The sequence below is a fragment of the Anser brachyrhynchus genome, assembly GCF_964034855.1.
Source record: "Anser brachyrhynchus genome assembly, chromosome: 7".
NCBI lineage: Eukaryota > Metazoa > Chordata > Aves > Anseriformes > Anatidae > Anser > Anser brachyrhynchus.
In genome coordinates, this window is record NC_137701.1 from 5,531,172 (window position 1) to 5,548,555 (window position 17,384).

General features: G+C 38.8%; 2 protein-coding genes across 7 annotated transcripts in view; one reads left to right on the top strand and one right to left on the bottom strand.

Annotated features, from left to right (window-relative positions):
- MSTN (myostatin) overlaps window positions 1–8,400 on the top strand; it is a 29,148-nt gene extending 20,748 nt beyond the window's left edge. Inside the window, exons 2-4 of one of the 2 annotated variants that reach the window (XM_080598826.1) lie at window positions 1,608–1,928; window positions 4,035–4,408; window positions 6,618–7,362. In XM_080598826.1, coding sequence (XP_080454952.1) covers window positions 1,608–1,928; window positions 4,035–4,408; window positions 6,618–6,998 — 1,076 coding nt within the window. In that variant the 3' untranslated portion in view covers window positions 6,999–7,362. Of the gene's footprint in view, window positions 1–1,260; window positions 1,929–4,034; window positions 4,409–6,617 lie in introns of those variants that run through there. The other variant, XM_080598827.1, reaches the window with a different exon arrangement.
- Window positions 1–17,384, bottom strand: part of LOC308197803 (small membrane A-kinase anchor protein) — a 74,517-nt gene that overhangs the window by 32,448 nt on the left and 24,685 nt on the right. For 4 of the 5 annotated variants that reach the window (XR_013953272.1, XR_013953273.1, XR_013953274.1 and 1 more), the window contains exons 5-7: window positions 7,272–7,362; window positions 6,580–6,771; window positions 1,589–1,652 (exon numbers count right to left, since the gene is read on the bottom strand). The gene's annotated coding sequence lies outside the window, so the exon portion shown is untranslated. Of the gene's footprint in view, window positions 1–1,588; window positions 1,653–6,579; window positions 6,772–7,271; window positions 7,363–8,535; window positions 13,601–17,384 lie in introns of those variants that run through there. The other variant, XR_013953280.1, reaches the window with a different exon arrangement.

Genomic DNA, 17,384 nt, shown 5'->3' on the forward strand with positions numbered 1-17,384 from the left:
TGAGCACGACACATTTATTGCTTGCATCACCTTTACACCAGAATAGGACAATCAATTTCAATTGAATACTCATGGTTTACGTCACTGGTCATGAGCTGAATATTAGGCTCAGTTCTGTGCAATGTACTGAATTTGCATGCCCTGCAAAGGTGATGCAAGATAACATGAATGACCAGGCAGGAAAAAGCTTTGAATGTTTTGTCCCACACCTTTCCATGCACCAAAATGTTTCCTATAGGAACATATGAAAATAAATAAATAAAAACCTGATTGCCACATTTTATGGTGTACTCATAATGGAAAAAGAAGAGAAAATCAGTGAGAAACTGACAATTCAGTCCTGACTTAGATAGGCAAACTCTGGCATATTGCATGGAATTCCAGGATTTGTGTTTGCTTTAATATACAGACTGTGCTGAGCTGTAACCCCCACCTCCCCAAATAAATATAAATCCCAAAGATTCTGCTAGCAGCATATCAAATGCAAACTATATTGCTATAAGCTTTTATAAGCCATTACCTGTAAGTATATAATAATGTCTAGATGAATCTTGTGCAGAAAGAATACTAAAACTAATTTCAAATATATAAGCAGGATATAGAGAACTTACAAATGTTTGAGTAGAAAGCAAAAGAAAGCACAGTATCACTTAAGTTGACAAAATACAGATATATTTTGAACTGAATTAAAAGAGGATATGGAAAAAGAAGATATACTCACAGTAGGGATTTAAATGTTTAGGTCTCTCAATATGTAATTTACTGCCCAGGATTTTGCTGACAAGGCAAACTCATTTTACATAAGTGTTCACACACTTCAGTAAAGATTTTGATATATACTAATGGGACAAACAGACAAATATGTACTTACTTACAGTCACATATGCTCAAAATCTTTATTACTGCTTAGCTAGTACCTTTCAGGAAAACCTATTTAAGTTTTCTGAAATATCAACTGCTTAGTATATTTTAGCTGTTGAACAACATAGATTTGTAATGTTTGCAATGTATTTACAAATATTTTCTTCCTGCCTAACAGCAGTTCCTCAGGATTTTCTTTTAAATAGTGCAAGCTTTCAGTCAAAATAATGATAGAAGCTTAAAGCAACTTTAGAGAGAGCTCTGCCTTGATTCATACTGCAAGCATACGGTCTTGTATATATTTAAGAATGATAGTGCTGTCTTCCAGTACTGCTGCCCATAGTACTTGGAAATATATCCTTTCCGTATGTGAAGACATATCCTCTATGAAGCCACCAGATAAATCAGTTCACCCTTGGCTGTAACTAAATGCTGTCTAGTGACTTGTGATCGACAGGGCTTTAACCTCTGACAGCTAGATTCATTGTTGGGACAACAACCAATCGTTGGTTTTGACGACATGAGCCTAATCAAAGTTGGAGTATAAAAGCCCCCTTGGAATATATAAGGTACACCAGTGTGGTAAGCTGTCTCTCAGATTGCATTTGCTTTCACTGATCTGTTTAGTACTAAAAGAAAAAGGGAAAGGGGGAGGAAAAAAAAAAAGGAAAAAAGCTGCGCTGAATGTGAGATCATGCAAAAGCTAGCAATCTATGTTTATATTTACCTGTTCATGCTGATTTCAGTTGATCCGGTGGCTCTTGATGACGGTAGTCAGCCCACAGAGAATGCTGAAAAAGATGGACTGTGCAATGCTTGTACATGGAGACAGAATACAAAATCTTCCAGAATAGAAGCCATAAAAATTCAAATCCTCAGCAAACTGCGTCTGGAACAAGCTCCTAACATTAGCAGGGATGTTATTAAACAACTTTTACCCAAAGCTCCTCCACTACAGGAACTGATTGATCAATATGACGTCCAGAGAGATGACAGTAGCGATGGCTCTTTGGAAGACGATGACTATCATGCCACAACTGAAACGATTATCACAATGCCTACAGAGTGTAAGTAACCCTGCTGCTTTCGTCTCGCACCGCTCCTCCGAGAGAGTTGTCTCCGTGCTGTAGAGCCACACAACTCCTCAGGCTCTCCCAACAGGCTGCTGGCTGGAGTCTGCCGGAGGGAGGGAGGAGAGTGTATTTTTAAAGGATTTGAGTCAGGTTCAAATGACCTTGTTGCGAGCCTTTGTTTTACTGTTCATTTATTCGGCTCCTTATAACGTGTGTGCCCTGTAGCACTTACGATTTGCCAATTGCCTTAGAAAGCAAGGAGAGATCTGCAGTTCAGTTGGCTCCGTTATTTGCAGCATTCAGGGCATTTCCTATTGCAAACAGAAAGTGCAAGTGCAGGTAACAAGATAGCTATATTTTTCTGCATGAGGTTTCACCAGCCAGTGCTTTAAAGAGCAACAGAAATGAGCAGAAATACAGCTTAGAGAACGAGACCCACAAGTGCAAGTATAGAGTTAAATTCTTGCTTCCTTGCTGATCCCATAAGCTAGCACCACCCACCTCTGAGTTAAAACTATATATTTAAAGCAAATATGTGTGTAATGGATTTAAATGTTAAAATGTCCACGTTATAGCAATCAGCTCCAGTAGTCGTGCCAAGGAAGAATGAAGGCATTTACTGAATGAGCAGATTCTAAGTTATCTTCTGAGTGCTAAACATCTGCTATGGCTCCTATCAAGTATCTTTTGCACAGCTAATACTATAGTATCTTATGTTCTTCATCAGCTAAAGTATTTGGCTATGGCAGCTGTTTTTTAAAATAACACTTATGAATATGATGTCAAAAAGGAAAAAGATGACAGGACATATTAGGCATGTTAGCAGTTACAGATATCATTACAATACACATACTAGAATAAAATCAGCTGCTGTAGCTAAAAATGCGCACGGATGAAAAATTAACTTTATCTGTAACATTTTTTAACTTTAATAACATGTGTACTTAATAGCAACATATTAGTGCAGCCTTAATGCAAAATTGAGGTCTGCCAGCAGTTTTATTCCAGCCTGCTGTATACTTGGTAACTATTTTAATTAAACCACTATATAATTACAATGAGTGAAGAACAGTCATTATGCTTCATTGATCTGAGTTAATTTCCTACTTTTTATAAAAGCCTTTGAACTATTTAAAATCCACTAAAGATACAGGTATCTTAAGTGATGAGATTTAGGAGTGTCAAAACTCTGCACCATTTAAAATTCATTTTACCCATTTTATGCTGGCATGGCAAGACATTGTCATGACTAGGTAGAACAGCTGCATTGTAGGCTACAGGAAGGAGGAATGCTGCACTGCATGTGACTTTCCTATAATATTGTTCAAATGGAAACAAATCTTTACATTAATACTTTAAATTATTATTGTTTCCACTCAACAAAAGAAAACAAAGTGTTCAGGTAGTCTGTGCATAGCTACTTCTATTTGTATGATGCACAGCACACTAAGGTTATCTAGTAAATTAAAAATACCTAAAGGTGACATAAGTGTTTACTCAGCTGATGCAAAGTTGCTATTGCGCATGTTTCATGGAGCTCCTCAGGAGATGAACAGCAGAAATGAGCTGGTAGTAGTCACTGTGAAGTGGCATAGGCTGTGCCCGATCCCCTGGTAATTTTTATCTGGGAAAGGGGCTTTTCTGCAGCTGTAGGGGTAAGCCCACAGCGTTGGTACAACTGGTCAGATCCCAGAGATAACTGAGGACCACAGAGTTTCTCTACAGCGCCCTTCTTCTCACAGTTGCCCATCATTCCTGAACTTCAGCCTGTGCACATCGTTCACTCTGCTTAGCCAACAGAGTGCAAGGGACCAGCTAAAGTTACATAGAAAACGGTTAGCCAAATCTCCTTTTAGCCTGTTTACAAAATGGTCAGTGATTACTTGTCACATGATGCTACTTTTAGGTGACAGCAAAATGATTAAATTTGCCATAGAGAGTAAAGCACAGAAAATGAATGATGTTACATCCACTTGTTACTGATGCTGTTTATAGAATATTGTAAGACATCCTACATGGTCTGGAAAAAAAATTTGGTTTATATATGCATATTTATTTTTGTTCCCTGTTCAGTAATCTATTCTTTCCATTCATTTATAGCTGATTTTCTTGTACAAATGGAGGGAAAACCAAAATGTTGCTTCTTTAAGTTTAGCTCTAAAATACAATATAACAAAGTAGTAAAGGCACAATTGTGGATATACTTGAGGCAAGTCCAAAAACCTACAACAGTGTTTGTGCAGATCCTGAGACTTATTAAGCCCATGAAAGACGGTACAAGATATACTGGAATTCGATCTTTGAAACTTGACATGAACCCAGGCACTGGTATTTGGCAGAGTATTGATGTGAAGACAGTGTTGCAAAATTGGCTCAAACAGCCTGAATCCAATTTAGGCATCGAAATAAAAGCTTTTGATGAGAATGGACGAGATCTTGCTGTAACTTTCCCAGGACCAGGTGAAGATGGATTGGTAAGTTTATTTAGAAAAATCCCATTTAAATATCTTGCATTTTATTGGAAAGCATTTAACTTGTGTTTTAAGGTTAAAATGGAAACATTGTTTAGGGAATGGAAGATAAAGGTTCTGTATACCCAATTCTTTCACTCTCTGCTCTCTGATCAAAATCATGTAGCACTCCTGTGCCTCCATTTCCTCATTTGAAAAATTGAGGTGAATTGCATCACCTCAGGGAGATGTTGAGAGGCATCAACTGGAAAATGTTTTGGTACTTACCAATGGAGGGTACTACCATAGTAACATTGTGTTCAAATTTGAGAGCAAACACTGCTTAATGAGAAGTTACTTTGCATACAGGTAAAAGAAAAAGTCATCTGATTATTTCATTGATGGGAATTTTGCCTCGTATACTGCTGAAAAGATTTTGCATTCAAGCCCTGTTTCTCCCTATTCTGTATGCATGTATTTTCTTTTAATGACAAGACGAATTATCTGTATTTATGAAGGTGACAACAGATCTCATAATTTTAAATGTTGTACTTATGATAGAATGCATCGTTCCTCTTATTAGAAATGTTTGAATAGATAAATTCTGCTTGATACAACAAATGGGTCACAATCATGGGAAAGAGCATAAAATAACTACGTAGTTTCTCTCAGTAAGTATGGATGAATGAATTAAATCTGAAGCATACCAGCGAAACTACAGCATTTTCCTTGCTGTTTCCCCAAATCACTCATCATCTACAACCTGTTAAAATTCCTGAACCTATTGCAATAGCTGAAACAATCATAACCAAAATGTTTCTGCTTTTGAGTAAAGTACCAGGAGCATTATTTTGCTTTCACTGCTACAGAGAAGATCAATCTGTTTAGGTAGCTATGTAATATTTAACTTCATAGCAGTGCAATGCAGTTAATAGAACGTAGAGTAAAAACAATGTGGTATCTCAATCACAGATTAATTACAGATGTGACTCTCGTATACTTGCTGGATATCATGATAAAGAATGTCTCCACCCATTCAAATATGTAACAAGGTGTTTTCACACATGTGGATAACCCTCGGTTTTCTCAGGGTTATCATCAGCTGTAAAAACAAACTGTTGTAAAAGCAACACAGGGTCAGATGCAATGCAGGTAATGGGAGAGGAAACTTGTCTTCTCTTTCCTTCACCTCCTTGCTGGCAGCTCTCTGTACTGGGATGCTGCTCTCCACCAAGCCCCTTCTCATATCATTTACCTTTGGGAGGAGCTTCTCCAGCAGCTGGACAACACTGTGCTGAAATCGGCGTGGAGCAGAGGAACTATTTCAAACTCGTGATTGCAAAGCTTGCAATTTCTTTCTATTCTCAGTTAAGGACTGCGCAAAGACACCTTCAGTAGGAAGCACGTGGCTCAGAGATCTGCCAAAAGTACATTCCCTGGCCACAAGGCTCTTTCAGGAGTCAAAATATTAGCTGCCCCTCCAAATTCAGGACAGCAAATCCAGCCCTCTGGCTGAGTAAAAGCTGTGAAGTAGAAGTAACCTGTACTAGCAGGTGAAACATTCATTTCTACCACCACTTCAATCGTTCCAGCAAGGTGGCAATTATGGAGACATTTCCTGTTCTCCTTGGTCTGGAGGAGGAGTCTTTGTTGATATCCAGAAAACCTGAACTGAATACCATTTTAATGGAGAGAATTTCAGAAGGATTCACAAAAAGGAGACAAATACTGCTTGGATTCTGCCCTGTAAATATTTTTTATTTATTTATTTTTTCCTTTTGGGAGTTCTTTTATAGAAAAGGAAAAAAAAAAAGAAAAGAAAAGCAATTCTTATTACAGTGTTAAGGAAAACAACAGCTAAACTATAAACCCAGCATCCTCAAAATTTCTGCAACTTTCTCTTAGCAGTTAATAAGAAATGATGCTAGCACAAAGATGATGGTGATTTCAGGAAGAAACACTCAGAAATTAAAGCTCCTTATAGAGAAGCAGCAGGGAAATGTATGTCCTCAGCAGAAAGAAGAGGAATAACCCTTGAGAAGGGATCAAATTTAGCAGAGACTTGGAGGAGGATAAAGTTCTCTGAAGGGCAGAACTTCAGAAACGTTTGTAAATGTTATTTGAGAATACTGATTTGATACATTTGTGTCAGAGATAACTATATGTATGTTTTTACTCAAATTACCTGCACCTACCTCATTAATACTTCCGGTTCCTTTTCCTCTTCTCACAGAATCCATTTTTAGAGGTCAGAGTTACAGACACACCGAAACGATCCCGCAGAGATTTTGGCCTTGACTGCGATGAGCACTCGACAGAATCCAGATGTTGTCGCTACCCACTAACTGTGGATTTTGAAGCTTTTGGATGGGACTGGATTATCGCACCTAAAAGATACAAAGCCAATTACTGCTCTGGAGAATGTGAATTTGTATTTCTACAGAAATATCCGCACACTCATCTTGTACACCAAGCAAATCCTAGAGGCTCGGCAGGCCCCTGCTGCACGCCCACCAAGATGTCCCCCATAAATATGTTGTATTTCAATGGAAAAGAACAAATAATATACGGAAAGATACCAGCCATGGTTGTAGATCGTTGTGGTTGCTCATGAGACCGTCGTGAGATCCACCACTTCATAAATTGTGGAAGCTACCAAAAAAAGTTATATCCCCTCACCCATCTTTGAAACTGTGAAGTTACGTGCGCTAGGCATTGCCGACATCATATGCTGTATGATAGCCTATCATACAGGCCAGATTTAGAGCAACACAAGCTGCAGAACGCGAACTAAAAGACAATAGAGTTGCCTAATGACTGGTTATTAACCAGTGGAAAAAGAAAATCTACAATCAAAATCACCGGATTTAACCAATGAGTTTCTTACATTTTGAGGGAATCAATATTCAGTCATTCAGACACAAATCCATACGCAGGTTTCAACGTATGTTTGTAATCAAAAGCAAGCTCCTTCTCATCTGCAAATAGAAGGAGCAGGCTTTTAAATCAATTTCTTCACAGCTTCACTTGCTATTGCATTTACAGAAAAATATATACCGGTAACATATACACCACTCCACAATACCACCAGAATCATCCTTAAACACTTGAATATATAGTGCAGAATTGTGAAATGCATAAGACGAAATTCCACGTAAATGGACAAATCCTGAAATTAGGGATGGTAGTGTATTTAGCGTGTTTCCATTCCTTTTTTTTCGTTAGTATGATAGTAATCAATGGCAATGGTGCTACTTAAGCAGGCTGAGTAAATAGAAAGATAGTTATCTAAGTGAAAGAATTTAGAGTAATAATGAATTTGCCCTATCCTCAGGTACACTATTCAACATTCGCAAGAAATAGCTATTTTTTAAACGAAGGTGAATAGTTTTCTAGATGTAGTAGAACAAAAGGCAGCAGAGAAGTCTAACTTTCAAACCATAATCCCACACCATAATCTGCCTTTGCAACATTACCGTTTGCACTATGATAAACCAATGCAAATAGTTGGTTGCTACAGATATTGTTAAAAAACCACTTTGATATAACTGACTTGTGTAATATGTATGCATCAATATTTTGTAAATAAATGTTTATTTTTTAATCACTGTTGGTATATGTTCATCACAAGAAAAGAATGATGTTAACCTGTACTTTAGTTTAATAAACAAAAACCAATATTCTCTTCATAATATAATTTCCTGGTTTTTAACACTAATAATACATAGGAACAATGCAACAAAGCAAGCCATATGTTGGGAATTATACTACATTTTATATGTTTTTTACATTTGTATGAGCCATCTGTGGGTAAATGATGGGTGTTGACATGTTTATAAGGTTTCTTTGGATTACTGTTTTTATGGTCAGTTTGATCCACAACTGATTTTCCATACTTCGAATGTTATGTCCATAAATAATGATACCACAAAAGATTGCTATTAAATGCATTTTATTATATTTAAAATTTTGCAACAAAACATTATCTTCAAGTAAACATAGTAAACAGTTTTCCACACAAATTTTGTATATTTTCCTTATAAAGAAATGTTAATTGAAATTAAAAAAACTATTTACTATAAAGTACATTTCATTTCACATGTGAAATACAACTGATAAAAGAGGCATTTGTAAAGACAACACAATCGCTGTTCAAACATCTTTATGTTAGTATGACAAATACTTTTGTTACTTTGCAGAAGTTCAGTTTTGAATTTTCCTTTGTGTAAAACCACCACAGAATTGCAACCATTGATTTCCCCCCCCCCCCTTTCCCTTTTATATATTTCTGCCTAGGTGGTAAATATTTTATATCAAGTTTTCTGCCTTTGTTTTTTAAGTTTCAAACCTCATTGCTCAAACTTCAAATTATCTGATTGTTACATTAAAAAACAAGTATTTCTTCTGAACTATTAGTTCTGCTAAAGCTGTGCCCAAGCATCAAGCAGATGTTCAGCTTCTCCTGATATAGATCATCATAGCAGATCTCTGGGGCCCTCAAATACACCTTCAATCTAGTTTCCCATAAAACACACTCAGAGTAAATATAAGATATTTTAAAAATGCGTAGAATCTTAAAATATGGAGTCTTGGTGAAGCCACAAGACATAAAAGCACAACACAATTCCTTTTTCTCTGAAAACCAAAGTTACAGAATTAAGGGAGAAACCCTGGGTTTGTTGCAGTTAAAATACCTTTAAGGGAGGCCAACATTTGACCCTTTGACTTTTAACTCATGACATTCTGGCACCAGATAGTTAAAGTGAAGAAGGTGGGAATATCAGCAGTGTGTATTCGCATGATCTGGGCCTTAACGTATACCAAAAGCCTCTTAAAGAGGCTCTGTTCAGAGGCTTCAATCTGGTTTTCCATGGCGTACCATGCAGTTAGACCCTCAGTGGCATTAACTGAGGTTGTTCATCTAGCAGTAAGTGGAGAAATGCCGTAGTGTGTTTTTGGAGCTGATGGCAAGGAAAACACAGTGCTGGTCTGCACTGCATCGCTGACAGGACACCGGAGTGCTTACTCCTACTCAGGAGAGCTAAACTAAAGCTAACACAAATGCAGTTACCCCATGTAAGAAGCATCTTTGGCTGTGCTCTGCATAAATGTGTTGCATGGATGGTGGAAGCTTTTCTGCAGGTATCAGGAAAAAGAAAAATTAACCAAAAATGAGAAAAGAAATAGCTTGAAGTCCTAAATGCATCCACTCCAAACAGCATTGCTCCTCAGATAAATGCTTCAGATAAATGTTGCTCCTTGCTTCAGATAAATGTTGTTCCATGGAAATTTTCGTATTTTCCCAAACTTGAAATTATCACAGAGTGGTCCTGCTTACCACGTTTTTAACACTGACCTCCTGTGCAAGCAGCTACTCGCCAGACTTTTAACTTGCTGGTTTTAGCTCCTGAAAGATTCAGCATTAACATGTTTATTGATAATCGAAGTTGAGAGGACAACGATTCACTCAGTTCTTACTCCTTGTATTTCCAAGGCTCGGGTCGCAGAGGCTTGGGCAGCACCTGTGAGTGCTTCCTGCACCCCAGCCCTGCTGGGGGGACAGCCCTGCTGCAGCATCACCCTCCTGCCCCTGCCTGGCTTCAGCTCGCCCCATGGTGGGGGGCAGAGCTTCCAGCGTTCACGTGCAGCCCACAGGGAGTCTAACAGCTGACACAGGTCAGCACCACCAGGTGTATGGCAGATGAAATTTTTCACAGATGTATGGTTTTGCTAAATGTGAGCAGATCTCAAAGGGACAGCTAGAGGCCAAGCACATTCATAGTTTCAGGTACCTTTTTTTCCGCAATTCGATAGAATCTAGGTTTGTTTTCTGTAGTTGTTGGTCATTGTGGTTATTTTTTATTTTTTAAATTTTAAATCAGGGAGATTATTGAATTGACTCATTCTTGGACACGAATGAGCTCTTTTGGCTAAATGTCTTAAAAAAAAAAAAAAAAAAAGAGAAATCAGCCTGAAACTAGGCTTGGACAGTTCAGTCCAGGCAGTCACATTTTGTTAAAGATCCAGCAAAACAAAGCAGGGTGTTATTAAGGGTAGAACTGGGCAAATATAATATCCAAATGATCCCAACTCCATTTAAAACTTTTGTGAATAAAAATAAAAAAGTTAGGGAAGAGTAGGTAGAGAAAGACTAATTAGAAACTACATGACAAGTTTATTTCACAAAGCACTATGCCTATGTAATTTAGCAAAAAAATGTCACTATGAACCTTAATTATCTGTTTTAACAATCCGAGTTATCTGGCATGTTAGCTTCATCCCAAGAATTGCACTTACAGCAACAGTATGTCTCTTAGCATCACAGCTATCTATCTATACGTTGATTTAATAAGACACATGGAGAAGAACTGCTCAGTAAATCACTCAGATTGCTGCATCTGCTTTTCCGTGCAGTCTTCCCCAGCAAACAGTAAGACCATAACTCTCCCCTGAAATGCGTGTGTTGCAGGTTTTGAATCAATACAATAAAATGTTAACAAGCTCTGGAAACACTAAAGCTCCAATTCTCTCTCCTGTTTAGCTTATAAAAGCCCTGACAAGATCCAAAGGAAGAAGTTAGGGCTACAGGCCAGCTTCTGAATTTGCATAGCATGAAGTACAGCTCTGTTCATGCTTGGCTTTTCTAAATAATCACAAAATAAATGATAGTGCCAGCATCTGCTGAAGCAATCTGTTGGAAAAAAAGCAGAGAAGTGCAAATAGAAGCTACTGCAAATAATTATGGCTTGCATTGACAAATTAAGCTGAATCATTCTCTTTGATGGCTGGACAGGGTGAACTTGAGGTATGAAGAAATATTACAAAGGGTGTTCTACTGCCTATGTTTTGGTACTCATAAATGTAGACAACAAGACTTGAACCCCTCTGTAGATGGGGTGAGAAGATTGGCAATGAGCTTTGCAGCACTTTGGATGTAAATTTGTCTGTCATTCACCAGCCTTGACTGCTGAAGCTCATTCAGAGGCTGCAGGAAAGACGTTATTTTCTTCAGAAGTGGCCATAATTCACATTATGCATGGTTTCATATTTGTACAGCTTCCAGAGACAATAAAATAGCTTAATGGCCATGAGTCAACCTGTGACGCATCAGTTCTTAACCTAAAAGCTATCTATCGCTGCTCTCTCACGATCTAATTATGTATCCAAACAGCTATTATCTTGCATCCCCATAGAAACGTCTTTCACTAGAAGTCAATAGCCAGATTTAATTTCAAACCTGTTGCTTTTCAATTATATTTATCATACTGTCTTGAGTCCTTAAAAGTAAAGGCAATCCCTCTTTAAGCACTGAAACGGTTTAGCTTGAATGAATCCGAGTTGTGGAAAGGCAAAGAAGGATGAGCCCGGGCTCATCACTGTCTTTCCTGTTACTCCTGACCTATGCCTCATGATCTTTGTGAGACCTGGTTAGACGACAAATAATAATATAATAATAATAATAATAATAATACTTATTTTTGACAGGAAATGCAATCAATGTTCCATGTTTCAGCAGTAAAACTAACAAAAGCCCATAAAGATATGCAATTGTATGGGAAGAGCATCCTGGAAAGCATTATGGAGGCATTGCTTGGTAGACAGCTTCCACAGAACTTAGAAGAGGCAGCTTGGGAGACAACAACAACACAAACAGAACAACACACTGAAATCACAAAAAGTGTAATGTGCTCATTGCAAACTAGTCATGTGCGAAGGAAGGTCTGCTTCTACATATTTCAATATAACGATTGCAATTTAAAGGAATTGGGTGATTTGATCAGATATAGCAAAAACAAAGTGACTTTATCTTCCCCAATACAGCATGGTATGAAGAGGCATTTGCAAAACTTTGAGTTCCTCTACCATAAAAATGCTTAAATTCAAAATTCTGGAAAAGGTTTGTTCTTTGCCAAGACTAAAAGGTGTTTTAAAGTAAATTAAACTCAATCAGTTGCATCAGTGATCTGAAAACATAGCAATGCAATGTATAGTTAGTCAGGACCTAGCTAATAGCTTGAAGTTAAGAATATTTGGGCTTTTCCTGCAGAGATATTGTCTGGTGTTTTTATTCTTATTATGTTCCTCATCAGTTTTTAACAATAGAGAAAAGCGATTACCTTGCTAGCTGAACAGTAACATGGGGGAGATAGTGCTGCAATTGTTACGGAGCATTCTGAAATAATGCTCCTTCTTAAACACCCTGCACAAGAGCACACAGCAAAGGCTTTCTGTGCACTGTAGCACGGGCACCTCTGCATGAGAAGCTTATTCTGATTTTAGTCAAACGGCGATCCTCTCTCCTGCCAGCACATTCGTCACCATTTTTCATGTCGTTATTCGTCAAGTTCGGCGAGGCTGACATATGAAACAGCAAAACCGAACACCTGGCTGTCACGCATTATAGCATCAGGTTGCAGCGCGGCGCCAGGTGGTCCCACGTCACGCAGATGCCTGCGGGCTGAGCTCAGCTGCCTACTGTACGCCGCCGCCGTCATGTGGGGCAGCGCAGCCTAGGTGCTCGTCCAGCAGCAGAGAAACCTCCTCCTCCTGCGCCACTGCGGGTGATACCTACTATGCCACACTGAAGTTTCACCTCCCTGGCTGGTTTCAGTTGCATTGCTCACACATCACTGGGTGGAACAGCGTGTGAAATGACGTTCCTGCATGGATTACTTGGGAAGCTTGAAGCTTTAGAACTATGCCAACTCAATTCCTATAAATCTTCTCATTCATTTGGGGTTTGAGAGTCTTTTCCACTTGTGATATTTTAATATAGTAATACTTCAGAGGAAATCATTGTCTTTTATCCTGCATTTGTGCTGGTGAAAACATTTACTACAGAGCACTGTACGACAGGGCTTGCTGCCTTTAAGTCAGCATCACAAAATCTGACTGTACTTACTGGCTTGCGGATACATCATCTCTCGGGAATCAGGTTATCAGTTTCTGGGTATGAGTCTTCATACTCGGTTCTTCAATTACCCAGAAAGATGAAGAAGAATCCACAGGACTCCAGCAATAACCAGCATATGGCCAGAGGTACTAAAGAGCAGCGTTACTCCAACTGCCATCAGCATAACTTTATCATAATTATTTTCCTTCTAGACTGGAACGATTCCAAGAGTGCATTAAAAATAGGCTTTTCCCAGTGCAGAAGCATTTGTTTAAAGCCATATCACAACACAGAGATGCAGCATCAGAATCTTATACATGTACCTGCAGACAGATGTTGTGCACTTGAGTCTTCACAAGGCTGCTTGCCAAGATTCAATAAATCAAATTTAACCTTTTTTTTTTTTTTTTTAATTATGATTATATTTAGAGAAAGTTCTTACCTGGCACCCATTCAGGCAGAATACTGCTTTTATGGTTACTCTGTTTTTCTAGGGAGATACAGAAGGTGGTTGCCCAAAATATTCTCTTTTGAGACCACAGTATTGTCTCTGAAATATTCTCAGACCACTCGTCTCACCATTTATTTGTTAGCTTTAATATATAACTTGTGGCTTTCTCATCTATTAATCTATTCTTTTGTACTGATGTTTTTTTTTTATTTTTATTTTTTCCATATCTTATTAAAACTGGATATGTTATCAAAACTGGAAGTGTCAAAGCATCCTCGCAGTTTTATCTTCTAATTTCTAAGAGCATCTTACCCTTCTTGTCCCCAAACAACTACCTCAACTTTGCTTATCAGCCAGCTCTGATGTAGACACAAGCTCTAGTTGCCACAAAATGATAGTCGCATTTGCGCTTCTTCTTAGGGTTCTTCACTTCTGTCAAAAATTTTATCTGCTATCAAAATACTATCTTAAACAAACACCAACCAACAAAAACAAATAAAGCCAACCAACCAAAAAACAAACCTGCACAGAAATTCTCAGGTTCCAGGGAAAAAAAGTATCCAGAAAAGACAGACCTATCTTTTTACTACTTTATCCTCACTAAAAACTTCTTAATTGATTCATTTACTTATATTTATTTAAAAATAGCTGTCCACTGTCCACTTTATATCTCCCACTTGTACATGAACTCACTTGCCTAAATCTGCATTCAACTGTTACTGCCTCACAGTCATATACAGCAATCCTTTGTCTTTTTTTTTTTTTTTTTTAACAGTGGAGATCAAAGTAAATTACATCTACAGAAGGTAGAACACAACCTTTGGTAACTGTTGTTTGGATCAGATACTACTAAACCTCAGATCTTTAGTTGAAAAACAACCAAAAATTGGTTCCACGAATTTCTTGTGACTGTGATTCAGAAGGAGCTTAGTTAGAACAAAATGTGATTACTCGCTTTTGGCCATGCAGCCTTCACGAGGCTTTCCCAGATCCGCTCCCACGGACCCAAGTTCTGGTTCAGAGGCCAATTGTTCCCTGGCAGCACTGCTGTGGATCTTGGTCAGAGATTTAGCAACACCTTCTCCACAAGCTTACAGCAAACACCAACATCTCCAGCACACACACAGAGCTTTTTTATCCTGCAGTTTTATAATTACCTGTATTAGGCCCGTCACATCTCCACTGTGATGGCAGAAAGGGTGGCAATCTGCATCCCTGGAGACTGAGCTCCTGTAACCATACAGTATGCTACATATTCACAATGAGAAGCTAAAGCTTCTTGTAAGTACAATATGCAGCTACAGACTAGATGGACACCTCCGAGCTAAACGTAACCTATTTAACGTGGCAGCAATGGCGATGATGCACCAGCAAGAAGCTGGATGCACGCCTGCAAGTCGGCTGACCAGGGCCGAGCACTTGAACTTCTCTCGCTAGAGCTGGTGAGGCTGAATCAGCCCGAGCTGACTGAACCCCTCTACACAAGCTTCACGCTTCGCTCTTTCTGCTCCTCCACACAGAGGCAAAACTGTCCCTGCTGTACAATGCACATATCAAAGGCAAGCCAACGTGGTTAGTACTTCTGCAGCAAGGAACCTGGCTCTCAAAAGCCAGCCTCATTCCCAAATATGCCACCACATGCAGACAAGGACCTGAGTCCCCATAGATATTTGGCCTACATATTTTCTGCACTGTCCTAGACATGACACCAACCCATACACGGTCTATTTAAAAGAAGCATTAAAGTTTCATTTAACCAGTTGAAGACAATTACATTTTTATAAGGCTTTTGTAGGCAGAACAAGGCTCTCTTCTGATGGGGGAAGCAGTAAGAGAAAGAAGTGCTGTGAACTCCCCCTTCGCTATTTCTTGGGTCAGCAGCTGGCTACAGGCAGCTTTGGTTCCTGGATGGCAGGGCCCTCTTTGAGGGGGAGCGGTGGGTTCTACCTGTAAAAGTGCCCACAAACATCTTTGCCAGCAGGCTTGCAAACAAGCAAGAAGATTTTTAACTAGGTCATTTGGGTGGGCTGCACGAAGGAGAACTTCTGCTGGCTCTGCTTCTCACAAGCAGTGGAAAACCTGGCTAGGAACACGCTGAGGACAACCTTCTTGTAGCCGGCAGGAGATGGTAGAGCAAGAGAAACAAGGCAGGCAGGCAAAATAACAATGACCTTGTGGCCTGTTTCAGCAGTCGGCAGCCAGCATTGCGGTGGAAAGCTGACATGAAAGGGGAAGGTGGCAGGAGAGCTCACCGATCCCCAAGCCTGGGAACTGTCCTGCCCTGCAGGCAGAACAACAGAATCCTATTAGACAAGACTTACTACTACCTACATGGACATTAAAAAAAAAAAAAAAAAAAAAAAAAAAAAAAAAAAAACCTCAACTCTATATTTTGACAGCTATGTCTTTGCTTCTTGTGGCTGCAACACTTGTTGGTTGTTTCCTGCAAACTCCAGGAGGCAGAGCTGCTGTTTGAAAGCAGTGAAGTGATTTAAAACCTTGTCTTTCAGAGCACTGTTTTCTGTGTGTTTCACCTGTTCAAGGGCACTAAACAAGTTGAAACAGGCATGAAACTGAAAAATTGAACTAGGAACAGTTAAGCTCAAAGGAAATAATTCAAGAATGACCTCTAGTCCCTTTCTTAAGCTGAAGCATAAAGTTTTCATGTCTAGAGCAGCTCTCATCCATCTGTGCAAATATGACAGGGTGATAACAGGAAGCCAAATCAGACAGCTGTCAGTCAGCAGCAACAGCTCTCGTACATCCCTGTATTGCCTCTCTAACTGAAACCACATTCAGACCTTTTATTTCACATTCTGTCCATGACCAGATTAAGGTTAGACACTCCTCACTTAATGCAATTTCCATGAATGTTTCCAGAGTTACTAGAATAAAGATATGCAGATGCTTGCAGCCAGCTTCCTGCAAAAATAAAGACCAAATTTTCTTCTATAAAAGCGATATACCTATTACAACAAAAGCAACCAACCAAAAAAACAGTAAAAGAAACTTCATCAACACTAGCTTTCCTAAAAACTTGTGAAAATGAAGCAAAAGTCAAGGATGTGTGACATTAATGTGCAAATGAGTCAGAGCCCCTGTACTACTAATGTTTTTGAATATTACTGAAATTATGATAGAAAAATAAGTATTTATTAAATGTAGAGGAGCCCTCCTTCCCCTGGCCATCCCACTGTGCTGAGGCATCTGGCTTTAAATTTCTTCTGTTTGGAGAGTAGTGTATTTTATATTCTTCACAGTATGCATTTGACATTCTCCACAGAATGCAAGTTTTCAAATATCCTACAGAAAATACCAGTCATGTGGAAAAAGTGTAATGAATCCATGAGATAACTCTTTCACCTAAAATAGTTGTTTTTGTGAAATCGGGCAAATCTGTCTCAAACAGGATTCTCTTCAGGAGAATAAGTAACTTGGTAACTTCTCTTTTGGGGCGTGAGAAGGTGACATTTTGACATTTTCATGGATCAGCACCACTGAAAGTCTCCTGCCATTCCTACGCGGCTCTCTATTGTAAATTACAGTTTAGATACAAGGGATCAGTATTTTCCAAAAAGACATGTCTGAAAATAACTTTTTAAACCAAAACCATGATAACATTTAAAGAGTAAATTCAAAAATAAATTTGAAATAGA